Raw genomic sequence first — 25,131 nt, 5'->3', positions numbered from 1 at the left:
TATGTTTTTTTGCTGCTTGTTTCTTTTTGCTCTGCTGTTCAGGTGATGTGTCAGGTCCAGTTGTGGTGGTGATGTTGATGCTCAGCTTACTCGTGTTGTGGACTCGATTTGGTGTAAGTGGTGTTGACGGCACCTCTAAATAGCACGCTAATGGCAGAGAGCTAGGGAATCTTGCCCTTGGTTACACACATGCCTTCATTTTGTCAATTGATGTTCCAAAGAAGATCAAGCAACATAAAGTTGACATATCATCTTGTTGACGGCAATGTCATGTGATGAGGCGCCTCAGGCCGCATTCGGCGGCGTCGGGAACTCACCACGGCACCTCCCTCATGAGATGTGACATGACAATCTCCAGTTCTAAACTTTCATTCGCAATGACCTCACGAGCAATTGTTTCCAGAACTTCAAGATTGTTTATCTCATTGCCAAGAACCCGCACCATTTCAACAAACATGGCACCTCTCAAGCATCGAGCAGTTGCGTCCAGCTTCATCTTCAAGTTTCCTGAAGATGATATGACGAAGAAGCCGCAGGTGGCCCTGTTTCGGCGTAGCGGCCAAGTTAGCACATATCAGTAAGCTCATGGCACTAACATGGACCTTCTGCAATAAGATTAACGGTGCTATAGGCACAAGTATGCCGGCGTTTCTGGCAGTGTAGAAGAGACGGATGAGAATCCTCTCGCAACGGCATGGCGGGAGATCCAAGAAGAGACAACACTCACCAGCGACTCGCTACGCTTGTTCAGGCAGGGCAAACCATTTTCGTTCGCCGATGAGTCTATCGGTAGAAAGTGGACCATCAATCCGTTCGGGTTCGTTCTCAAGTCCGAGAAGGAGGGCGGCCGTGGGGAAGCCGGTATCCAGATCGACTGGGAGCACGAGGGCTACGAATGGTTCGACCCAGCTGTAGTCAACGAGTCGGAAGGCTTCCAAGGTGTTCCTCGGATCCTCGAGAGCTTGAGGAGGGTCTGGTTCAACATTGACCAAGGCGAAGCAGCTGGAAAGACTCTAGCCGAGGGCCTAACCGCTTTGCAAACAGATCATGAGAGTGGAGCACGCCAATTAGCTTCTAAGGCACTTGGCATCTTCATCAAGGTGATTCGGCAACTCGACACCGGTGACCGAGACCAATGGTGGAAGAATGTCAGGTTCGCCGGTTGGCATCTTTGGAAGAATGGGCGTGAGAGCATGGGGGCATCGATACTCAACGTCGTCCTCGCCAGCCTAAAACTGATTGAGCAACGGCTACCTTCTCAAGGTCCAGTCTCGACCGACTCGGTTGATGGCATGATTACAGAACTCGAGAAATATGCCCAAGAACGACAAGACTCCGGTTCCAAAGTCAGCGCATCACTCGAAACCTTCTTAGAACAAACGATTTCAGGCGACGAGCCACTCAGAATTCTCACCCTTTCGTCCAGTTCTACCATTACATCAGGCATTACGCGGGTGCTATCAAAGACGTCGCGGCCTGTGGAGGTGCGTGTCCTCGAATCCCGGCCGCTCTTTGAAGGTGTCAAGATGGCGAGCGCAATTGGCTCGTTTGTCGAAGAAAACAAGGTCAATGCCCGCTTGGTAATATACACCGACGCAAGCGTCAGCGTTGCTGCCAAAGACGTCGATGTCGTGTTAATCGGAGCGGACCTGATCAACGAGACGGCCAATGTTAGCAACAAGACGGGCTCGCTGCCTGCCGTCTTGACGACGAAGCATGTCTCTCCAAAGTCCAAGATCGTCGTATTATCCGAGAAGGAAAAGGTACTCCCGTTCAACCCGCCTGGTCAAGAGGAGAATGATCCACGCGAAGTTACGCAAGCATGGGATGGGCTCACGCCGTCGACAACCAAAGGCCCAAACAACACCCACATTGACGTGAAAAATATCTATTTCGAATGGATACCCGCGAGCCTCATCGATCACTACGTCACGGAAGACGGGATTTCCACTTCTGAGGGGATTTCTGAATGGGCGGGGGAGGTTCACAAGCGAGCGGATCAGTTCTTCACCGATCTTTGAGTCCGAGTCGACCCCGAGTGGCCCCCAATTCATTGATTCAGGTCACTTACCTCGGCCGTTCTGCAGAATCACATCTCATTCCGCCAATTGTGATCAAGATAAATGCGTTCGACGGCTTCATCCGCGTCTGACCATCACTGCAGACCGAACGTGAAGCTTACGGGATCACCTTGTTCGTGGAGCGGTTTCTGACACCTGCCTGTTGATCTTCCCCTCTCCGCCTCAAGAACTTTGGTATCAAGGTTCGCAGGTTTGCAGCAGCCAAGGAGCTAGAATGGGAAATCACCGCTGATGGCTGCAGTGATGATGAGACTCATCAGTCACTCCCTGGCCCGGGCTTTGTGTTCTAGCGTGGTGATCTGGCGAATGAAGGTGCCTTTGGTCTTCAGCTCTAGCACCTGTTCCAAGAGAAAATTCGAGAATAACCCTGTTCTCCGGGGGCCAAGGCTTGTCCACAAGCGAGGACAAAGTGGACGATGTCCCAAGTGGGACGCCAGGGATGTCACACCTAAGCAGGCAGAGGGGAGGGAATTCCGGGGTACATGTCAGCCTTACAGCCCTAAAGATGACAGCGGTTTTGCGAGATCACACATAAGCAATATGATTTGTCCGGAATCAGAGTTGAAGGATCGAATTCCTTGTTTAGGACTTCTGTAATGGTGGGTGCCGGCCTGCGGATTAATTCCATGGAAACGGGCGTCCCATGCTGCGGCTCGGGATGACCCAGTTTCTAGCCCCCGAATCTCGACTGGGTCCCCAGAGCCTCCGAGCTCAATGATACGCTCAAAGCAGTCAAACGGTCCATCTCTAGTCGGAATATGCCTCGCACAGGCTGAAATTCCAGGGGGGGTACACCACCCACGTCCCGAGCATCTGGGCGGCCATGGCCAAGATTGGACCCCAGTGGCGTCCCAGCATCTGCCTGTTCGGATGTGTTCGACAGCCACATTCCCGAGAACCTGGTCTGCCGTCAGATTCTTCTTCCTACTGACAGGTCACACTAGACGGGACGGCTAACTTACATACGATACTGACAAACGTGTGATATGACAGCGGCATCAGTCCCGCGCTGACCAGAATACGGGGGGGGGAGAGGCTGAGGGAGTGTGACTTTCATTGGACTGACACCCCAGAAATCCTCGGACTGGGTAGTCTAGGCAAATACACGATCTCGACTTTCTGGGCGATGCCTGCTTGTATGAAACGGTTACCAGACGACGTACCAGGTCGAGATTTGGAGGATAAGAGACGGCTCATGCCTCGCTGCAGTTCGAGGAATCTTTTCTCAGGAGCTTCGTTCTACAATCTACAGAGTTCAACAAGATTCACCTTGACTTGGTTCTTTACGACATCTTTACACTGCAAACTGCAGCATATAGCAACAACAATGGCCGACCAACATGTTCCTCGGGCGAACAAGACTCTTCCCGGTCATGGCAACACCCCTTCGCATGAGGATGCCGCAGCACGAAGCAAGGCTCTGAACCAGAAGCTAGATGTAGCTCTGCTTCCTTTACTATCTCTACTCTACTTGTTCAACGGTCTCGATCGTGGAAATGTTGGCAATGCTGAAACTCAAGGTATATACCGGCAATACCTCATCTTCCAAGTCGAACTGGTCCTAACAACACTTAGGCTTCACCACTGACATCGGTGCCAAACCCGATGATCTCAACGAAGCAGTCTCGCTCTTCTTTGTGACGTTTGTCGTCCTACAACCTGTTTCTGCGGCAGTGGGCCGATATATCGGAGCAAAGCATTGGATCCCGATCCTCATGGTAAGCTGATGAAGGAAGCTGCAAAGATCGGCGATTACCAATTGGATGCTGACTGGCTTGATAGTTTGGCTGGGGCACTGTTACAGTCGGACAGGCGTTCATCAAAGGCCGTGGTATGTATCTCTTTTCTCCCACGTTTTCTTCGGATTGGGTGTGGCTGTTCCTCGTATGCTGACTCGATTTCAGGGGCACTCATCGCCACGCGCTTGCTTATCGGGGCTTTTGAGGCAGGATTCTATCCCACTGCAGTAGCCTACTTGTCGTTTTTCTATCCTCGATACGACTTTTGTGTCAGACTTGCTCTATTTTACGGACAATATGCCATTGCTGGTGCCTTTTCCGGATCCATTTGTGCGTTCCTCCTCGTATCACAGCCCCCTTATCTATACTCACCCTTTCTAGCGTACGGCATCTTCCACCTCAAGAATGGACATCTGAAGAATTGGCAGTATCTTTTCATCATCGAGGGTGCCCTCACCTGCTTCTTTGCCGCCGTCGCATGGCTATGGCTCCCCAACGGTCCCGGCTCAGCATGGTTCCTCAGTCCTGATGAGCGTGCCCTCGCCGTTGAGCGGATGAAGCAGGACACTGCCGCTTATGTGGAGCATGAATACGGTGAGGACGGCATTGAGAAGAACCGCCTGAGCAAGAGGGACTTTATCGAGACCCTGAAGGACTGGAAGCTGTGGACTGTACTGGTGCTCAACATCTGCGCGAGTGTTCCTAGCAGTGCGTTCTCTGTCTTCTTGCCTCTTGTTGTTCAGGGACTGGGCTATGAGTCTATTCTCGCCAACTTGGTAAGTTCATCTCCCTCCTTTTGATGTATGACAACGAGCTAACTGTCTTTCCCCAGATGACGGTTCCTCCCTTTGTCTGCGGTGCCCTCGGCCTCTACGCTTTCGCACTCAGCTCCGATCACTTCAAGGAGCGCGGCTACCACATCGTCATCGGCATCCTCATTGCCGTTATCGGTCTCATCCCCGCCGTTACTGTTTCCTCCTCGGTCGGACAGTACATCTCCCTCTGCGTCCTGCTCTCCGGTGTCTACATCTCCGCTCCTCTCACCATGGCATGGCTCAGCGGCAACACCCCCGAACCCGGCAAGCGTGCCCTCGTCCTCGGCGTCAATGGCTTTGGCAACTTGGGTGGTGTTGTCGGTGCACAGCTCTACAGGCAGCGGTACCGTCCCGACTACAGGATCCCCTTCTACGTCACGTTGGGTTTTCTCGCCGTGGCATTGGTCGGCTATCTCTTGTACAGGTTCCTGCTGCAGGCGGTTAACAAGCGCAAGGCGGCTCTTTTGAGCTTAATGACGGAGGAGGAGGTTGAGAGTGAGAGGCTCAACGACCGACGATACGCTGACAAGAAGTTGACCTTTGTGTATGGGCTGTAGATGGTGGTGGTATTGGTTCTGCAGCAGATGTATTTAGATGAGGCTCCCGCGAGACCATTGAAACGCTAGAAATGACTGATGAACACCGGCATCATGAAGATTCCTTCTCGGTTTCCTTCATGCTGGCCAATTGACTCTGTAATCCTTGCTTCCCCACATTCATAGCCATCTCCAGTTCCCTCTCTTCCTCTCTGAGTCGGGCCTTGCTGACTGCAACCTCACGGTCGCGCTTCCTCCTCTGCTCCTCAACGGCCCGATTTCTATCCTCGAGAGCCTTTTGACGTTTCTCCTTTGCCTCCTGCTGCTTCTTCTTCTCCTCGTCGTCCTTGGCAGCGTCTGGGTCCTCGGGTGGCGGAGGCAGGTTGCTCACGTAAGCCTCGATCAAAGGATCGCGAACCTGGGGCTCAAGGGATATATACCGAAGATCAGTAAGGATGGCATCAGGTAAGCCGGTCGATAACGACTTGTTGTTAAGGAGGTGGATGGGCTGCGCCTTGAGCAGGGCAGTGAGGTCCGACTTGAGCTTTGACTGTGGCATCTTGAGTCGGCTGATGTGCTCTCGGTATGACTTTTCGCGATCCTTGTCGGTGATTTTGAGAGTCTTCATGACTTCCTCCTTCTTGTGTTTCCTCTTGAACTCGGGCCAGTAAAGCTTTGGTGTTGCCTTTTCCTGGAGGAAGGCCAGAAGAGCAATACGAGGATCCCTCTTCTCCTGTCGGGCCCTTTGCTCCTTTAGCTCGGCAATCCTTTCTCGTGTCCACTCATCCCAGCATTCTCGTCGTGCCTTGGTCGTGCTCAAGGCGGTGTATCGCAAATCGTCAATGATCTTTCCTTCTTCCAGTAGTTTCTCCCATGGGCTGTAGGGGTTGATGTTGAAGTCGTTGAGCAGATCCTTAAACAGTGCTTTGGCGTCATCTTGTGTAAATGGCACACCTTCAGCACCTTCAGGCCATTCCTCGGCGTTGCCGTCGTCGTAGTCGCCAGGTTCCAGGCCATAGTCCTCTCCCATAGCTTGAAGTTGCGCCGCAAAGTCTGCTTCTGTGAACTCCATCGCCTCATCCTCGTCCTCGGCTGCGTCTTCTTCGGTTCGCTGTCGTTTCGATGGGCGATCACCTTCGTCATCATCACCTTCGCCCTCGTCGTCTGTTACCTCGACCTCCTCGTATTCGCTGTCGTCATCGTTCTCTTGGTCCGGTACTTCTGTCCTAGGTGCCGCCGTGGGCTCGTCCTTCTTTTCATCCTTCTTTGCCTCTGGCTCTTCCACAGATAGTCCCTCTGCTTTTTTGCGAAGCCGTTCCTTGTCAAGCTCCAGGATTGCCGGCATCAGCTTCTCTGGAATGCGCCAGTAGCTAGCATTCTTGACCGGGTTGTACACGAATCGTCTCGAATACTTGGTGTATACAAGAATCCACGGTTCACAACCTGGAATCACTTCTTTCCTTCTCGGCTTGTCGACTGGCTGCGGGCGTGGTCGACCCTCGAAACCCCCACGACCACCCCCATGACCACCTCGCTGATGATTCTGCGGCCCTCCATGTTGCGGTTGGTTGAGTTGCGCCATATAAGCATTGGCGACGTTGGGATCGGCGAGGGAAGGCACAGAGCCACAGGCAGGGTAGGCGGACGCTGGTGGTTGCGCCGGCTGTGGTGGTGGGAGCTCTGTCCCTGGGCGCTTGTATGTTGACTCTTTCGTCTCGGTATTGTAGTAGTATGTATGGCCGGTCGGCGCCGTGTGTTCGGTCCATCCTGGAGGCAGCGGCGCCAAGGCGGCTGCTGATGGTTTATGTGTTGATTTGAGCATCTTGAGTCGTCGCGTCGCGTCGCAAGCTACACCATTAGAGACAGTATTGGAATCGAAGGGTCTTCAGAGAAAGACCTGTACGGTGTACAGGTTTGTAAGGACTCGGGGGGTCACGAAGGAGAGTGTAGAAGGGATCGTGGTTTAAAGGAAGAATTAAGTCAGGGTCATGATGATATTCATGCCTGCGATGATCGCAAAGTTGAAGAATTCCGGAAGCTTGGGCCCTGGAAGAGTGGGTCGGCGGTTGAAATGTGCTTACCCTAGAGACTCCCGGAGACAAATTTTATGGATACTGTGTTCAAGGCCATGAGAGGTCATAAAAATAGTCACCTTGGACGAGAAATCATTTATTGATATATTCTAAGTGTCTATACTTGTATTGGCTATACTGTTTCTCTCGTGCTGGTGAGGCTCTTGAGAAGATGTCTACTATGCATATGTTTAAGTCTCTCTGTATTTCACTACTCAGATATGTGGTGGATACCATTCAATCTCCAAGCAAAGAGCCAAACGTCTTGGCATAATAAGATAGTATTATTGAGCGAATGATACCATGTCCGAGCTTAGAGAACGATGGATTATAGCTTTTGGCCTATTTTTAAAGACATTTATTGTCATCTGCTCTGTCTAAGTGAGTCAAGTATCGATGGTTCTTCTCTCCTGAGCGGACCCAGAAATTCGGGGAGCTGGGACCGGGTTTCTTTTTCGAGACACCAACCTCGCCATCATCAACGGCGCTTACAATCTGTCAACTCTTCAACACCAGAGCGAATATCGTCACTGGCTCAACCATGACCTAGATGCCCGCCTTGCTTGCTTCGTATTCTCTCAATATCTGTATCTTTTAATCACCTGGACTTTTGCTTGCTAAGACGCCTTCAATCAATGTCACGCAAGCATCTCAGTTGCAAAACCCCTGCGCCCATACTCCGTCATGGCTCCTGCTCATAGCTACGGCTCGTCCGGCGGGCCAATTTCGTTCCTGCGAAGGAAATGGAGGGTATGTTGCGTGGATGTATCACACGATTAAGAGAGCAGGAGACTAATTAGGTATTTGTATTGTTGCGCTCAATAGACAACTCATGCGCCCGACTATGTTGGATTCGTCATCCTCCTGACGGGATGGATCTTGGTACGGACCTCTATTCCCCTTGGCACACCTACACCCACTAACGCCCTGCATAGATTGTCCTCTTTGTCAATCCGTTTCATCGCATGTTCTACATTAATGACCTGCGTATCTCATACCCATTTGCGGTCAAGGAGCGTGTCCCCGTCTGTATGTCTCTCCTTTAACCTCTCTAACCACATCTAGCCTGCGAGACATCAATTGACAAGATCAAGTTATGAACTTCGTATACGCCTTGTTTATCCCTCTTGGAGTTCTCATCGCCTATAATGTCATCGCCAGGTCATCAGCTGCCAAGCACGAAGTCACCTATCTCTCATTCCTCATTTCCATCGTCCTCACCTCCTTTCTCACTGACATTATCAAGAACGCCGTGGGCCGGCCTCGTCCGGATTTGCTGGATCGCTGCCAACCTGCTGCTACTACAAAGGCCAACACCCTTGTTACCATCGAAGTCTGCACGGCACATGATGGTCACGTTCTCCAGGAGGGCTGGCGATCTTTCCCCTCGGGTCATTCATCCTTCTCTTTTGCTGGTCTGGGATTCCTTAGCCTCTTTCTCGCCGGACAGCTTCACGTCTTCCGTTACTCAGCCGGAGGTCGCGATCTTAGCCGCGCCCTGGTTTGTCTTCTGCCGCTCATTGGAGCTGCTCTCGTCGCCATATCCCGATGCGAGGACTACCGTCACGACGTCTACGATGTCTGTGTGGGCTCAGCTCTTGGCATGAGCATCGCATACTGGAGCTACCGACGACACTGGCCCCGGCTCTCTAGCCAGCGATGCGATGAACCTTATCCGCCGCCGGGCGTTGATACCCAACCTGGCTGGCAACGAGTCACTGACGATGAGGAGGCAGCCAGGGTTGGGACAGATGTAGGATATGAGATGGATGACTTGAGAAATGCGCGACGCTGATACTGGGGACTTAGGCATAGTGGCGTACTTGTTTCAAACCGTTTGGCTTCATTCTGTTTGTCAGCCTGCTTTCACACCGCCGGAGCGAGCTTCGTATGCTCTTTAGACTTGACTTGGTCAGATTTGTCGTCTCGTCCTTTGGTCATTTCATGATATTATTGTACAGGGGCAGATTAGGGTCCCGCTCCCCTCCTACCCATCTATCAAGAATCTATTGCCTTGGCCCCTACTTTTCCTCGGTTTCCTCGCTCTTTGCCAGATCGTGCTCCTTCAACAGCGCCGTGATCTCATCGGCGCTCCACAGTCGGTGGTAGATCTTGCCGTCCTCGGTCTGTCCTACTGTCGCAAACTCGACTGAATGGGGGTTAGTTACGGGGCTCGAGATAGTTAACAGGGAGTCACATACTCTTCTCGCTGCTGAGCTTGGTAGAGTCCATGGTCTTGCTCAGGACCTTGACGGCCATACCGCAAGCCTCCTTCAGGGTGCAATCCTCCTTGTAATCCTGCTTCAACAAGCTCTGTGCGCTAGCATTGTTGGCACCCGCGCTTGTGGCCTTCCAGCCACCGTAGTTGCCCGAGGGGTTGCTCAGGTACAGCTGGAACTGTCTTCGAGGGTCCCACCCCGCATAGATGAAGGACACACCGAAGGGTCGCAGACCACCGTGCTGAGTGTAACCCTGCTTGAGATCGCAGAGTCGGCGAACGAGCTGCTCACAGGGGATGTCTTCGTTGTAAGTGAGGAGGTATCGCTGGGCGGCTTGTCGAGCGTAGTTGATGAGGATGTTGGCATCGGCGGTCATTCCAGCAACAGCACAGATCATGTTGCTAAATGACAGGCACAAGTTAGCAAGACCCATCCATCTTATCAATGTCTTGATATAGAAGCAAAAAAAGATGGACGCACTCGTTCAGGATGTAGAGCTTCTCGGCCGAAGTGTCCTGCTCCAACAGCTTCGAGGTGACCTTTCGCTCGGCGGCCAGGACGATACCATCCTTGGCCAGGATACCAATGGCGGTACCGGCGTGTGAGATGGCCTCTAGCGCATATTCGACCTGGTACAGGCGACCCTCTGGTGAGAAGATGGTTGTCTATCAGAACCGGTCAGCTTGGCGGGAGAGCTTCCAACTGCTGGAGCTTCAAGGGCACACGCACTCGGGAATCGTAGCGGCGAGACATGATGGCGACGATCGGAGAGTAATACGGGTGATAGAGCGGAAGGGATGCAACTCTCCAGGTACGTCAAAGAGCAGGTCTACCAAGGTAGGAGGTTGCGGTGATGATTTGGTCGTTGGAGTTGAGGCGTGGGTTCGTTTACGCCGGTATAGCCCAGGTAGCCTGTGACGGAGCTCTAGGCCGCCGCGCCGCGTTAGCTTTCCTGTTGCTTAGTGTGCCTGGGCCTAGGCTGAGGATTGATGCCTGAGGCCTTGACACTATGGAGCGGGACACAATACGATTGGCTGTGTGACTGCAAGGCTGACCAGCTCGATTCCTAGTGGTGACTAAGCCTTTTCCACGTCAAGAATCGCTGTCTGATTTATCAGGCATTTTACTCGCCACCAGGCACCAAACAGCTTCACCTGCCACCTCTAGCACCCGCCACCACATCAAGCGCAAGCTGTCGTAGGGCAGGAGTGGGTGGATGCCACTGCCGAAGTTTTCCACCTCCGCATAGAGCTCCCTTCCCCCCCTCCAACCCTGGGAAGCCAAAACCTCCCCTTTACATCATCACCGCCTGGGAAGTTGTTTCTCGGACGGTTCGCGACCATTTCGACTGATTTTTCCCGCCTGACGCGACACCCGAAGCAAGCGGATTCCGTCTTGGATAACCCAGCAGAGCTCGCGCGCACTCGCAGCCTCGGCACGCGACCCGCTCTATCCTGCTGATATCGGATCGGCATCACCAACTAATCGTCGCGCGCCTTTTACGGACTCTGTGACTCCCACTGCAAACAGCCATACTTTCAAATCCTTTCGCGCATTACTCAACGCGGAGGAGATCTGTCTTTGAGCTTTGCGCCCACGATAATCTTTCTGTTTGGTACTTCCGACAGCGAGTGCATCTCTTTGCGCCAAGGCGGATAGAAATTGGAGAGGCAGACAAATCTGCGCGTGGATTTCCTGGGGAGAATTCGCCGTGACATAGTCGTGACTCTTAGTTGTCTCCCACGTAATTAGCTCAATGTCTGTCTGAGGGTATACGCCGTCCCACGCCTTGCTGCAACAGTAGACCCCTCCGTCTAACACGACTGCGCCGCCATTCACACATTATCACCCGACCTGGGAACGCGCCTCCCACTTGAAGACCGCTGTTTGTACACACACATTCACACACCTTACACCATGTCCGGTAAGCGACAACGACCCGCCAATTCGTCTAGACGCCCAAAGGGTGCTGAGGACGAGGCTCCTCCCCCAAAGCGCGACAAAATCAGCAAAACCAGCCGTTCCAGCAGATCAACTAATAACAACAATTCAGGCGAAGCAGAACCTCGACGATCGGTGCGCGCCACCAAGGGCCAGCACACCAAATCCTTCGACGAACTTGAACCTGCGACCGTCCCCAAGCGACGACAGACAAAAAAGACCAAGAAGGCCAAGGAGCAAGAGCAGGAACAGGAGCAGCAGCAGGGCCAGGAGGAAGATGAGGAGGACGAGCTCATCCGCTGCGTCTGCGGCGCGACTGAACAGGATGAGGATTCTGGTGAGGCTTGGATCGCCTGCGAAACCTGCGGCGCGTGGCAGCACAACGTTTGTGTCGGAGTGAGCTCGTTTGACGACGAGATCCCCGAGCATTACTGGTGCGAACAATGCCGACCCGACGATCACAAGGAACTCCTCGACGGTATGGCCAAGGGAGAGAAACCTTGGGAAGCCAGGCGTCAAGCGCATGAAGAGGCCAAGAAGAAGAAGCGTGGCGGTCGCAAGGGCAAGAGCAAGCGACATAGCGAGACCAAGGACGAAGACAAGTCCAAGGCCAAGCCGTCTCCGGCGCCAGATGCCCCCAAGGAGAAGAAGGAGACCAAGACTGGGAAACGAAAGGCTCGAGAAGACTCCCACGACACTGATGGCAAGGTAAGTTGTCCCTTATGTGTCCCGCATGGACTTTGTCCGGTTGCTAACTCTGAGTGGAATGTTAAGACGACCAAGATCCGCCGCGTAGCAGAGAACGAAGCCACGCCTGTACCTACAGTCTCCTACACGCCTCCAGCAGACCTAGCCAAGGCGATCGGAGAACTACCCAACCAACGAATGGGACCGGCCAAGGCGTTGAACAAGTCCATCACCCATCTCTTGACCTCGTTACAGAAGCAAGGGAACCTCCAGCTCGAGGAGGGCAGCACGATCGAGTCCAAGTCCGAGACGCTTGCTCTACAAATCGAACGTGCCGTCTTTGACACACACCCTGTGACCAAGGGACAGAAGGAGTACAGCCAACAGGTCAAAACACTAGCCTTCAACCTTAAGAACAACCCAGAACTGTGCAATGGACTTTTGGCTAGGACCCTTTCGCCTTTGGGCCTGGCAGTCATGACATCAGAGCAGCTTGCTTCTTCAGAGATGCAGAAGCAGACTGCCGAGATGAAGGCCAAGGCTGAAAAACAGTCTATTTTCTACACATCTGAAACAGGACCTCGCGTACGACGAACGCACAAGGGCGAAGAGGTTATCGACGATGAGTCGTTTGTCAATGACGCCCCAGTGCCTCTCCCAGCAGGTCCGCGTCGCCCACCGGTTCAGACCGTTAAGAAAGAGCCTGTCGGGGGAGACAAGCCGGACCTCGCTTCCCATCCAGTACAGCATGACGATAAGCAACGATCACCGAGCCATCCCGACTTTGATATCACCAAGGTCTTCTCGAGTGTCAAGTCTCCGACTGCTACTCAGAATCGCCGTCCGTCGGCTCCCATCGCCCCGGCTAATGGCCCGGGTGTTGATGCTGATGTCGACCGGATGCTCCAAGAGGAGAATGAATCGCCCCCGTACTCTCCTACTGAGGAAACCCAGGACCCCGACGTTATCTGGCGGGGTGCGTTGGCTATGAGCTCGATCGCGGACTTCCCAGCAACGGCCAAGCACATCGGCGGCGCTAACTTTGCCGCGGTTGGGCCATGGTCGAAACTGATTCCAACACGAATGACAGTGGCTGGCCGCATCACAGAGCAGAGTGCCATAGAGTACCTCTGCAGTCTTCGCTACAGCAGCTTCACCGATATCATCGTTGTTAGCATTACACCTGTGTCTCCAGCTTCACATGCCGAGTTTAACGCTCTCATCGACTACTTTTTGAGCAAGAAGCGGTATGGTGTGGTCGGGGACAAGGTTGTAGGAAATGTGCGAGACACGTATCTTGTGCCAGTCCCCCCTGGAGAGGATAATTATCCCGAGTTTATGCTCAACCTTGTTGACAACAAGATCCCCAAGACTCGCACTGAGCCGATGTTGTTGGCGGTCTTTGTGTATCGCAATGATCCTGAACAGCTTAAGCAACTGAAGGATAATGCCTCGAATCAACAAGATGCGAGCGCTCAGGGGTCGCCAACTCCGGTAGGACACGCTCAACGAAGTAACTCGACGGCGTCAGCAGGCCCTGCCTTCTCACCAGCAACACCCCAGGCGCCCCAGGGAGCATTCCCTCAGAGTTCGCCACCACCTCACCTGCATTCCATGACACCGGTGCCCATCCCACAGCCGCCTCACACCCGGCCAGTTGCAGCCCCAGCACCGACTGCACCTCCAGCTAGCCAGCCGCCGGCTCCGACGGATATGTCGGAGGCACAAAAGTACCAGGCTCAGCAGGCCGGTACTGCTATGGCACAAGATATCCTTGGACCCCTGATTAGTGTTCCGACAGTTCAGTTCATCCTCCCCCAAGCGTGGCAGATGTCACGCAGGGAGTGGGAAGTGGTTCGAAAGATCTTTGAGCGAGATCCTCGCGCACGAGAAGATCTTCAACATCTTGGAACCCTCCTGGAGAGGGAGACGGCAAACGACAAGGCAGGAGCGCCTGCTGCTGCTTAACGACGGTGTTTATGGGACAAAGGGAAATGATACAGTTTTTTTGGGACAAGAAAGAAAGGCCATGTAGAACTAGGGAGAGGGAGGCATCGTCTATTTCTTGAGGGACATACCCTTTTTTTTTCTTTTTTTCTTCTTCTCGTGAATTCTACGACACAAATACCTGGGCAAGTATCTGCTTAGGGCTTGTGAGGAAGAATGAACTGGCGCACTGTTGGATTTAAACGATATGCTAGGAAGGGGGGTCTTTTACAATGAACAGCAGGATTATCATGTCAGTTATGGATATTGTTTGAAGTGAATCCGATTTGCTTTTTTTACGCGTACTTCTTTGACTAGAAACCTTGGATCACGATCAGAGCAGCCAAAACAAGGGAGTTCCTCGATGTTCCATATTGAGCGATCCGACTTGACTTACAGCGTGGACTATCATATTTCTTCAGCTACATAATTGTCGACTCCAAGGAGAGAGCTTAAGAAGACAAGGCAAGTATGAAGGCTTGATGAAGTGTCTTTCCGCAGGGTAGATAGGGGCTTGGGCTAAGTGAAGTGGAGTGAAGTAAAGTGAAGGATCGCGAAGGTTAATCTGTCTATGAATATTTTGATTGTGAAGGCTATTACATCTTATGTATCTATCAAATAGCTATCGAATGACGTTCTACCGCCGTTAAAAGCATCGCTAACCCTCCCTTATTGTTCCTAAATGCCTTTTTATATGTCAACCATTAAATGAGATATCCGCTATAGGAGTTCCATTCGCCATCAATCCACGAGACCAGCTCATCATATAGGACATGTCCCTGCTCAACGAGAATCGGTTGCTGGAGGGCCTCTGAAGTCAACTTTTCCGGCCATTGCTGTCCCATGTCTACCGTAGTCCGGCCCTCAATCGGGTCGTAGGTCGTAGTGGTAGACTGCTGTGGCATGGTGTGGCAGCGTAGAGGTTCAAGACTGGTGTCGACTGGCGTTCGGAGGCGTCCAACGAGAACACGAAGATCTCGAAGAACCGTAGCGCAGTCTCGACCGTAGTTACTCCCAATTCTGCTCTCATCCTCGAACCTGGCAATCACAAAGTCAAGGTCTTGACAGAGGAGTCTCTTATCCCTAGGCTCGGCGACCTCGTCATCCACTACCAGCTCCCGCAGCATCAAGCAGATGGCGGCGTTGAAGATGAAGTGAAGGCCAGCTTGAAGGAGCTTTCGGGGGTGGTTGATGGCTAGCATTTGGCGGGCGAGGCGAATATTGTGGTCTGCTGCGGCGGTGCAGCGTTTGAGTTGAGGGAGCTGGGGATGGGAACGTAGAGAACATTGACGCGTGACTAGTCTCTCTGCGAATGACTTCTTCACTGCGGCGAAGAAGAGGGGTCGGATGGTTAATATGATCAACTTTAGACATGTGTTAGTCACAGATCTAGCCATGAAGCGGGTTATTGGGACTTACCTGATTGTAGCTCATGTGTAATAGACAACAAGCTGGATCATCGCTCAACCCGGTATTGGAGAGTTGAAGAGAGGGAGGGAGATTAAGACTCCACTCATCAAGTAACCTGATGGCCTCTTCAAGGTTCCTAACCGGCCCTGTGTTGCCATCCCATGGAGATACACGATATGTGTTGCACACAATATGGCCGGATATACGCGAAAGTTCAACATGAGCTCTAAGGCCATCAGCGGGAGGCATTCCTCTATGAAATAGTCAACAAAAGCCGCTCATGAGGTCCTCAGGTTTACTTACGGTGCGTCGCATGGAAGTTGTAATCGGATGGCATCGTCCATGATAGTAGGAGGGCGTCCCATCAGGCAGCTCAAGTATCGATCGAGGACGTAGAGTGTCCAGAAGACTCTCTTTCCACCCTCATCCGCCCATACTCGGTGGGCTCCATGCATGATGCTGATGTGCATGGCGTTGCTAACACACATGTAGGCGGCATCTCGACGGTTCATCTCGATCAAGTAGAAGCCCATTAATGTTAACGTCGACACCTCGTTGCCGGTGAACCGTGTGATATCGAGTGGGTTGCCTAGAAGAAGCCGGGCACGGCTGAAGTAATACTCGCTTAGATGAGAGTCTATAGTCAAGTCCTGGGGCGGTGTCGCTGTGGCTTGGGACACGAGGGCAAAGGCAGTATGATAAAAGGCGAGATGGCGGCATTTGTTTAGTCGGGCGAGAGGAGTGTCTCGTTCCATGGCAGGGAGGATGGGCGCTGAAGAGAGATCCCCCCACCAGTAGATACCCCCGCTTGGCCAGTGGCCGTTACCATCCTGGAGGAAGCATCGTAGCTCGGACAGCATATAGTCCATTTCAGGTCGGGGAGGGAACCAGAAGGGGTCGACATCTCGGTCGTGTAAAGGCCGTGAGTCGTATGTTTGATAGCGGCCAAGGCTGGATAAGAATGCACTGCCGTCAGAACCTGGACGAAGATTCTGATATGCGAGAGGTAGGACGGTTGTCATGAATTCCTTCAAGTAGTCGAGAAACGTCGCGCCGCTTGTCTCACCGAGGAAGCGGGCGTGTCCATCAGGATCGTGAAGTAAGCGGCCCTCAGTCGATACGCCATCTTCATCGTCCTGTCGATGGTGATGAACCTGAACAATGGGAGGGGCGGCAAGCTGAGGGAATGGGGTATCCTGGAATTGAACCTGGGGCAACGGCTGATGCTGGTATTGCCGTTGTAGGTCGGTTTGCTGAGGGGGAGGAAGTTCAGATGGTGCCCGGACGAGCTGAACCTGACCATCTACAGCCGACGTCACAGCGATAACACCAGGCTGCACGCTGGACAGTGGCGTCCTGGCTGCTTCACTTGCGGCCAACCCCCCAGTAGTCTGATAAGGGTCCGAACGACCGAGTAAGCTGAGCAGCTCGTGGCGCCTCGTGGCATCAGGCACGGCGCTGGAGATGGCTTCGGGTACCGTATCCTGCAGGGCTCGCTCGTACAGGTCGACCTTGCGCCTCAGGTCCTCCAGCTCAGAACGCGTAACGGTGACCTTTTCAACGGGCACGGGATACACGCATTCACGCGAGGACGAGCTGCACTGGCGACAAGGACGTTCGCCCGAGCAGCGTACTCTGCGGATATTACAAGCATTGCACCTTGGGAGAGACACGACATGTTAGACAGGACAAGATCTCTTGTGTTTACGGAATCTGGGACATGCATGTAGATGGATGGTGGATACATGAAGGGAGAGACAGACAGACAGACAGACAGATAGATCAAAGAGACTCAAACCTCGACTTACGCTGTTACAACGCGTTTGCGCCGTTCTGGAGCAACCTTGTGTCGACGTGGATTCACGGGAAGACGCTGCAATGGCGGACCAGCACCCGTACCAGTAGGCTGAGGGGACGGTGACGCTGCTGGACCCGAAGCCTCAGAGCCGGCGGCGGCGCCGTCGAGCCGCCGCATGGCAGCGTGGACAAGGTACCGTAGTGTAGTGTAGCGTAATACAAGTCCCGCGGGGTGAGAGCCAGTAAGTCGTCAGTCAGGCTGTCATCCGCGTAGCTGACGGACGGCGTGCCGAGGTCAGGATTGGATAACCGTCAGTGTCGTGTGCCTTGGCTGGGGCTGGGCTGCGTCTGCGCTGCGTGTGCTGCTGAGCTGATCCGATCCGTGATTGATGCTGGCTGGCTGCTGGCTGCAAATGGATAGCTTCTAGCCCGCCGCCCGCGGCTGTCAAGTCAAAACTCCGCTCCGCTTTCCGTCCCACTCGATCGATGCGATACACCAACGAAGGATGGGGTCATTTGCCGGCCGGAGGATGGAATCTCCTCTCGGCTTCTGGTATCTGTCTCGGAGCGTAGCGTAGCGTCATGGGATGGATGAATAATGGACAGAGTCTTCCAATCCCAGCTTCAGAGGACGGGAAAAAAAAAGGCTCGTTCGCTTCATGACCCTTGCCAGCTCTGACCGTCTTTGACCCCCTGGTTAGAATCTGAATCCACCCCGACACGACACGACACGACACGACAGACAATTCGTCGAACCGTCACACGAAGATGCATTCTGGGCAAGAATCATCATTTAGACTCTCTGGGCACTCGAAGAAGAGCCAGGCCTGTCTACCTGGGGTCCTATGGCCCTTGTCCCGGGCACAAACGCTAGCAGTACATGGGCTGAACTGTTCACAGGTCAAAGAGTTACGGAGCCGAGGCAATGGGATGGCAATTGTCCTTGCATGAGGAGGCGGGAAAAACAAACCTAAGAGGCGTCAGGAAAAAGAAGCGCCTGAAAGAGAGTTGCAGCACAGTTGACAAGGAGTCACAACCCTGTCAACTCGGCGCTCTTACTGCTCACTCAGATAGAACTCGAAACAGGGCCTGGACTCGAGGGAATTTATTTCCTATTGCTACTTGGTCAAACTCTCCCTTACATACATAGGTAGGTTGTAGCCGGGGGTTAAACCGCTCTGGGCGTCCAAAACGCATCCTTGTCACTCACTGGCCTTGGAGATTTCTTGCAGGTTCTTTACGTACATTAGCCCGTCATGCAGCGAGTGCGTGACGAGGCCCAGAAGCAAGCAAAGGTGGAAATCCGTGTCCTGAGTGGGCGTGCGCGGTTGTGGGTTACAGCGAAATGGAGGGATGCCAGGGTGCCCAGCCCGCCGCCGCCTGCGCTGCGCATCACATCTCCAGACTTTGGCATCTCTGTTTTTTTCTTCAGTTTAGATACGGCTGAAACAAGCATACTCGTCAACTCACGAGATACAAGGTGGGTTTCGGAGCTGCCCGGAGAGGGACACCTGCGGGATGCGGTCGTGATAGGCTCATGAGCCACCGCATGCGCGCAGCCAAGCCCATGCCTTTCCTGACACGTTCTTGTGCTCGGCCCGGACGATGTCATCGCCATGAGCAAAGATTACCGCAGGCATTGCCGATTCTAGAAGGTCTGACCGTTTGTGACCTACAGAAGATGCTACGCTCGGCGGAAGACGACGGGGTCCGAGGCGGATAAAGGAAACATCGAACGAGTTTGTTTCCGTGGGTGAGTAATCGGGCTGGCTAACATGAAGGAAGAAACCGCCTTGATGTCGAATAGGAACCGGATTGGGCGACGTGCGGCATCGCGGCAGTGTTGCATGTTCCTGAGACATTCAGAACCGTTGACCTGGATGGCTGGTACTCTCTAATCGTGCTGTAGCCAGTGAGGAAGAGCCTAAAGTAATCTTTCAGACAAACATGATGATGATACTGGATAATGATCAATTGGCACGGATAAGAAATGCATGATAAGAGTGAGTGTTTAGAGTAAAAGAGTCGAACTGTTTTTTTGATGCCCTCTTTGGGGCCCTATCCAGGTCTAGAAAACACCAAAAAGAAACTGAGCTGAAAATCCACCATTCTGAGTGCTAAAATCGCGGTATAAATGATTCAAAGAAAAAGTAGGATATAAAAATGACCAGGCCGGATGATTGCTCATCGAGTCCGGCCGACTATTTTCGCTGCCCTTGCTACCCATATTATACTACCAATTCATTCATGCTGTCGTGACGTGACGCTTTTACTGCTTGAAAATCGACTGAACAATCTCGCCTGAGCGGGTGCCCAGGACAGACAGGAGGGTGTCGCTCAGCTATAGAATAGTTAGTACAGGCTATAATGACACTCTGACGTAGCAAAACTTACCCCGTGAGTACCCTCGCAGCAGCCCTGCAGCCAGACTCCAGAGTTGTCGGCAACGGCTCCGGGGGAGAACTTGACCCGGTAATCTCGGGCGACGGCGATCTTGCGCTCACCCTCGGCGGTCTCGACGTTCCATCCGTTGACGCCCTTGCCAAACTCGGTGCGGCCCGACACTGTCTTGGGCAGCATGGACCAGGCGTCCTTGAGCATGTCGACGTGGGCGCTGCGCTTGTAGCCGGTGGCGGCGACGATAAGATCAGCCTCGAGGATCTCCTCGTTGACGAAGCCGTCGAGGGGACCGTCCTGGACGTTCTGCACCTTGATCTCCAGGACGTCGCCCTTGGTGTCGACGCTGGCGATCTCACGGCCAGCCAGGATTCGGTGGGGCCACTGAGTCTCATCGTCGCTAATCTCACGCTTCTGGTCGTACATCTTCTCGTAGAGGTGCTCAATCAGCTCCAAGCGGACGACACCGTAGTTGGTGGCGCGGGCCTCAGTAAGCAGAGCCTGACGGGCATTGGCAGATCGTGGCCACATGCTGTCAATGTACTCTGGGTTGAAGACGGTGTTGACGCTTTGCTCGGGTTAGCAAGAAATACCTAGAATTTCATGATGCAACTTACAAAGGAGAGTCGTCGCTGGGCCGGAGGAACTCCTGGCGCATGATCAACCAGGTCTTGGAGTTGGGGTAAAGGTTCTGGACGTTGTTGAAGATCTCGGCGGCACTCTGGCCGGCACCAATGACGGCAACGCGATAAGGAGCGTTCTGCTTGGTGAGGATCTGAGGAGCGTAGTTGGCGAACTGAGAGGAGTGGAGGACGCGAGGGTGCTTGGAGGGGAGGCTCTTGGGGAGCGAGGCCTGGCCACCAGCGGCGACGAGGACATGTCGGCTGCGGTAGGACTGGATCTGACCGGTCTTGCCGTTGCGGGCCTGAACAATGAAGTTCTTGACGGCGCCAGCCTCCTTGTCGACAGGGGAGATGGAGAGGACCTCGTTGTTGTACTGGACAACGTGGTCGAACCAGGAAGAGCACCACCGGAGGTAGTCCTCATACTCGTTACGGGCAGGCAGGAAAGTGCTCAGGTTAGTGAAGTCGACGAGACGGCCTTGGCAGTGGAGGTAGTTGAGGAAAGTGAACTCGGATCGGGGGTTGCGGAGAGTGGCCAGGTCCTTGATGAAAGAGATCTGCATCTTGGCTCCGGGGAGGAGCATGCCGGCGTGCCAGGCGAAGCGACTCTGCTTCTCGAGGAACAGGACCTTGGGAGCGGAGCCATCAGGAGTGAGCTTCTGGCCCTCGGCAAGGGCATCGTGGATGGCGGCGGCGACAGCAAGACTGGCGGGGCCAAAGCCGGCGCAGATGAGGTCGAACTCGGAATCCGCGGGGGAGGCCTCGAGATACTTGGAGCGCTCCTTGTGGACTCGGGGTCCGGTGACGGGAGCGGCATGGTGGCCGTTACCGTTGGTGGCTCCGTTGGAGGTGCCGTTGGAAGGTCCGTGATGACCGTTGGCGGTACCGTTGGTACCGTTGGTTCCGTTCAGGGCCGGGGCGGACTCGGCGCCGTTAAGAGAAACCTCGCTGTGGGGAGTCATGGTGGCGGAAGCAGCAATTGGGATCCAGATGTGGAGTAGTGAAGGGGTATATGTCTAGATAGTGAAAAAGAAGTGGGAATTGAGGGCAAGACGACCTTTTATAAAAAAAGATGCGCCTACAGAGAGTCGTTGCTTCGTGAGTCGTGACGTGGGAGACAAGGCCAGCAGAAGGTCCAGTTTAAAAAGGCGAACCGGAACGGATGACACCGGCTGCAAAAGAGGGTTGCTTGCTTTTTATCGTTCCGCACGAGAGAATCTTGACAGTTCTAGCCACAAGAGAAGCGTGACAGTTCCGCGGTTGAGCTTGACCAACGGGAGTGTGACGAGGTCAAGCGAGGTCTCGTTGGTGGTCCAATTGGGTATAAACACCAACGGAACAAGAGCGAACCAGGTTGGGATGGGATCTCGGACGATGGGAGAGAGTTTGAGAGGATGAAGGAAGCTCTTGAGATGTCTCTCAGAAGGTCTTGGGGTTATGGAGAAGAAGAGGAGAGGGGACGGACACAAGGCCTCGGGGATGGGGGGGACATATGAGCATTTTGTAGTCAAGTCGGGGATGGGATCTACAGCCGACAGCGTTCTCTTAGTCCCATCCGGCCCATTGCGTGCCACTTCTCAGTTCGGAGCAAATTAAGACTACGGGTCCCATGAGGAGTAGCAGCGGCAGCAGAACCAGCGGCCAAGTACACAACTCTGGAGGAGGCTGCGAGGCTGGGTCAGCGAGCCAGCGCGGGCGTGCGGGTTCAGAGAGCCCAGAGGTACATCAAAGAACGCATACCGGCGCTCTGCGCGAACCGAAGGCACGACTAGGTACATACATGAGGCGGTTGAGGTACATTGGCGTCAGTTCCATGGGGATGCTAATACAACCACGGTCCGCCGCACGTACATACGAATACACCTTTTCGATGATACATGGGGAAGGGGCAGAAGGGATTCATGGAATGGAGACACTACTGCGCCGGGAAGGACGCAGCTAAGAGCCCACTAGAGCCGAGCCGGTTCTGGATGCCTCGTCGTTGTCCAGTGCCGGCCGTCCTGGGCGTGGAGCAACAGAAGCAGCAGCGGCACCAAGGCAAGAAACCAAGCAAGTTCAAGCAAGTATTGCGTGGGAGGGAGTGGTGACGGCCGATGGAGCTATGCTTGGGATAGAAAGACGTATGTGAGCAGCAGCACCAGCAGCATCCAGCCAGCAGCCTGAGTAGCCCAGCCCAGCTTGACTAGGTCGGTCTGCGGCGTGCGTGGAGGGCGAGGGTGGGATCGGAAATGGAGGGGGCGCGTGGATATCCAATCCATTCTGTTCTGAAAAGCGCCGACCTTAGCTTCTAGCTTGAATGGGTCCCGTAAGCCAAGGGCCTCTGATTTTTTTTTTCTCTCCTTCCTTTGTCATCTAGGTATGTATCTTGTCCCTTAGGGGATTCGATCCTCAAAAAGATCCGTCATCAGATCTTGCGAGGAGCTTTGTTAGTGAACGACACCGATGGAGAGCTGAAGCGGCTCTTTGACCACCCCTCGGGACGGGAGGTTTAGCCGACGAGTGAGTGTTCGATGAGCACTACACACAAGGGGATCCAGGGATTGCCTCATGCAGGCCCTGTCTTGGGTCGTTACTCTATCAGGTAGGGGCCTTGCCAGGAAGCAAGCAGGTCAAGCAAGTATCACGAGGCAAGGACGAAGGCGCCAAACTACCAGAAGCTGCCTGCAATGGAGTGCAAGGGGACCAAAGGGAGAGACGAAAAAAAAAAATGTCGCGCAGTCGACGCCTCCGTGACCACATCCACGTCCACGTCCACGGCCGCGGCATGCCTCGTGGACCCTCCCGTGGACCTCGTTAACGGGTCCAAGGGACTCGAGGGACCGTGAAGTCCCGTAGCGCTGCCCCGTCGTGGTTGAGAGTGAGAGTGAGTGCTCCCTCCAAGACGCCGCATCCCACCCGTCATCTCCGAACAGCATCGTGCCGGGCCACGGCAGGAAAAAATTGCAACAGCTTTCCCAACTCGTCACAGGCCCCGGGTGTGGAGGGACCCTCCGGGCATGCGTGGCGGCGTGGGTAGAGTCCGGCAGTCAAGGTTCAAAGCGGCAAGGATGGGCAGCATATGGGCAGAGGAGAGGGCAGGGATACCAAGTCAGGGCCCATGAGACGGCCAGAGTCTGGAAGAGATGGGCTGAGTGGGAGGACATTTTTACGTTGACGGCATCGAAACGACAGGAGGCAAGGGAAAGGACTGGCTGTGCCTCCACGTTGATGCTTCCTATACGCACGGGTACGACGAGGCATCTCGTTTGCTGCGTGCTTGCGTATGTGTACTGCGAGAGCCTTCACTCAGATCCAGGTGTAAATTTCACTTGGCTCTGAACGCATGTTCTCTGCGCCCTATAGAGACAGGGAGTCTTTCCGTCTGTATCCTTTGCTTGCCTCAACTTGCCTTCGACTGATCCCTGCCCGTAGACACTCACTCGCAGCTCACTCACCTTCATTCTCTTCGGCCATCTCCTTCAGCTTCGCTCATCAAAGTGGGGTGGTCATGGCCACGCGTGAAGCTTGCGTCCTGAGGAGGAGCCGGACCGGCGGAGTGGGGGTTGTTGAGAGTCGGGGACCACTGGGACAGAGCTGGTCAGGGATCTACTGCGGAGGGCAAAGACGGTCGACGAACACGACGGCGATGGTGCGACCTCGGTGGTGATCGATTGGGATGATCAGATAAGATATGTAAAAAGCCCTAGGAACGACCCAGGGCGGGCTTGGTTAGCCCTCTGGGTCCTTGTAAGTTCAAGGGAGCAGATGGTGTCACTGCTGGAGACCATGTTTGTGATCTTAGTTGGCCCAGTGAAGAGGGACTAGTTTAGTTAGTGCCAGTCCACTGGGCCAAGTCCTGGGGGGGCTATTATTGCTCCGTGGGATCGTGGGCTCGTGACAAGGGCACGAAACGCCTTGGCCGGCGCCGATGACGGCTCTCCTCCCCTGAAACTTTTACACAGTCACACGTAACCGTCAATCGTGGGACCGAAACCTGACGAACTCAAGGACCGCGCGAGACGGCGCCGGCGCCATCTGAGCCGATCATCCAGGTCTCGCAACGTCGTTCGAGGAAAGCGAGGGGGTGGTCCCGCACGAAGGAGAGAGATGGGGTTGGTGACGAGGTCGTGATTGGCGAGCCCGACGAGGATCCGGGTATTGTACAGTCATGTCGACCGAGGGCGGCGAATAAGTTACAGGGCGGACAGAAGGCCTTGGTGGATTTTTGGGGGCCTCCTCGGGGGGGGGGGGGGGGTCAGAGGGTGAACGGGAGACGGCGCCGGTGCGGATTTGGGCTCCATAGTGGAGATGAGGGAATTATCTGATGATCTGATAAACCGGATCTGATAAGATCTAATTAGCAACTTACAGTAGCGTCAAGCACCAAGCGCGAGGTTGACTGGTTACCGACGCTCGAGAGGACCAGGGGTCCCTTAACACTGGGCCCCTGGGCCGGGCCACCCCTGCGGTTTCGACTGTTTTCTTCTTCTTGGAACAGGTACCGATCGAATGAGAGCCGAGGAGCAGGAGGGGAATTGGAGGGAAGAAAATTTTTTCTTTTCTTTTTGGACCTCGGAGCTGGACCTCTTTTTCCCCCCTCTGTGCATCCGTTAGCGAATGCAGTTACACCTGGCGGAACATTAAAGGACATGCAAAGGGCTGATTCAAGTGAGGAATAGCCCTGCTGCAGACTTGTTGAATCGATCGAACAAGTGGAGAATTTCGCTTTAGAGCGAAAGGACGGGAACGTTGGAACTCGGAAAGAGAAGCAGAATCTGGATCTGAAGCCCGTCTCGAGCCCCGAAGACGGTGCTTAACCCCGGGCCGCGGACATGCAAGCAGCGTCGCA

The 25,131-nt window shown here is 54.0% G+C and overlaps 7 protein-coding genes across 7 annotated transcripts; 4 read left to right on the top strand and 3 right to left on the bottom strand.

The window, feature by feature from the left end:
* Positions 1 to 455: 455 nt before the first annotated feature.
* NECHADRAFT_76935 (uncharacterized protein) lies at positions 456 to 2,021 on the top strand (the record flags this gene model as incomplete). Its single annotated transcript, XM_003043977.1, has 2 exons — positions 456 to 577; positions 632 to 2,021. The coding sequence occupies 2 exons, from the start codon at positions 456 to 458 to the stop codon at positions 2,019 to 2,021; spliced, it is 1,512 nt and encodes a 503-aa protein (XP_003044023.1).
* Positions 2,022 to 3,408: 1,387 nt separating this feature from the next.
* NECHADRAFT_66894 (uncharacterized protein) lies at positions 3,409 to 5,701 on the top strand (the record flags this gene model as incomplete). Its single annotated transcript, XM_003043976.1, has 6 exons — positions 3,409 to 3,601; positions 3,657 to 3,799; positions 3,864 to 3,912; positions 3,986 to 4,150; positions 4,202 to 4,596; positions 4,653 to 5,701. 6 exons carry the CDS (start codon positions 3,409 to 3,411, stop codon positions 5,190 to 5,192), a joined length of 1,485 nt encoding a protein of 494 aa, XP_003044022.1. The 3' UTR covers positions 5,193 to 5,701.
* Positions 5,702 to 7,927: 2,226 nt separating this feature from the next.
* NECHADRAFT_91404 (uncharacterized protein) lies at positions 7,928 to 9,038 on the top strand (the record flags this gene model as incomplete). Its single annotated transcript, XM_003043975.1, has 4 exons — positions 7,928 to 8,008; positions 8,069 to 8,125; positions 8,179 to 8,272; positions 8,338 to 9,038. The coding sequence occupies 4 exons, from the start codon at positions 7,928 to 7,930 to the stop codon at positions 9,036 to 9,038; spliced, it is 933 nt and encodes a 310-aa protein (XP_003044021.1).
* A 39-nt stretch (positions 9,039 to 9,077) lies between these two features.
* On the bottom strand, positions 9,078 to 10,365 carry NECHADRAFT_66887 (uncharacterized protein). Its single transcript, XM_003043870.1, has 4 exons — positions 10,192 to 10,365; positions 9,943 to 10,127; positions 9,445 to 9,863; positions 9,078 to 9,392 (listed from the first exon to the last, which is right to left on the bottom strand). Exons 1-4 carry the CDS (start codon positions 10,213 to 10,215, stop codon positions 9,265 to 9,267), a joined length of 756 nt encoding a protein of 251 aa, XP_003043916.1. The 5' UTR covers positions 10,216 to 10,365; the 3' UTR covers positions 9,078 to 9,264.
* A 1,014-nt stretch (positions 10,366 to 11,379) lies between these two features.
* NECHADRAFT_34591 (uncharacterized protein) lies at positions 11,380 to 14,058 on the top strand (the record flags this gene model as incomplete). Its single annotated transcript, XM_003043974.1, has 3 exons — positions 11,380 to 12,111; positions 12,178 to 13,746; positions 13,813 to 14,058. The coding sequence occupies 3 exons, from the start codon at positions 11,380 to 11,382 to the stop codon at positions 14,056 to 14,058; spliced, it is 2,547 nt and encodes an 848-aa protein (XP_003044020.1).
* Positions 14,059 to 14,780: 722 nt separating this feature from the next.
* Positions 14,781 to 17,461, bottom strand: NECHADRAFT_34650 (uncharacterized protein; the record flags this gene model as incomplete). Its single annotated transcript, XM_003043869.1, has 4 exons — positions 14,781 to 15,440; positions 15,496 to 15,739; positions 15,790 to 17,145; positions 17,295 to 17,461. 4 exons carry the CDS (start codon positions 17,459 to 17,461, stop codon positions 14,781 to 14,783), a joined length of 2,427 nt encoding a protein of 808 aa, XP_003043915.1.
* Positions 17,462 to 19,552: 2,091 nt separating this feature from the next.
* On the bottom strand, positions 19,553 to 21,265 carry NECHADRAFT_91402 (uncharacterized protein; the record flags this gene model as incomplete). Its single annotated transcript, XM_003043868.1, has 3 exons — positions 19,553 to 19,624; positions 19,678 to 20,248; positions 20,298 to 21,265. 3 exons carry the CDS (start codon positions 21,263 to 21,265, stop codon positions 19,553 to 19,555), a joined length of 1,611 nt encoding a protein of 536 aa, XP_003043914.1.
* Positions 21,266 to 25,131: the final 3,866 nt, after the last annotated feature.

Source organism: Fusarium vanettenii (genome assembly GCF_000151355.1).
Source record: "Fusarium vanettenii 77-13-4 chromosome 2 genomic scaffold NECHAsca_26_chr2_2_0, whole genome shotgun sequence".
Lineage (NCBI taxonomy): Eukaryota > Fungi > Ascomycota > Sordariomycetes > Hypocreales > Nectriaceae > Fusarium > Fusarium vanettenii.
Note: the sequence above shows the minus strand (reverse complement) of the source record. Positions and strands in the feature narration are given on the sequence as shown.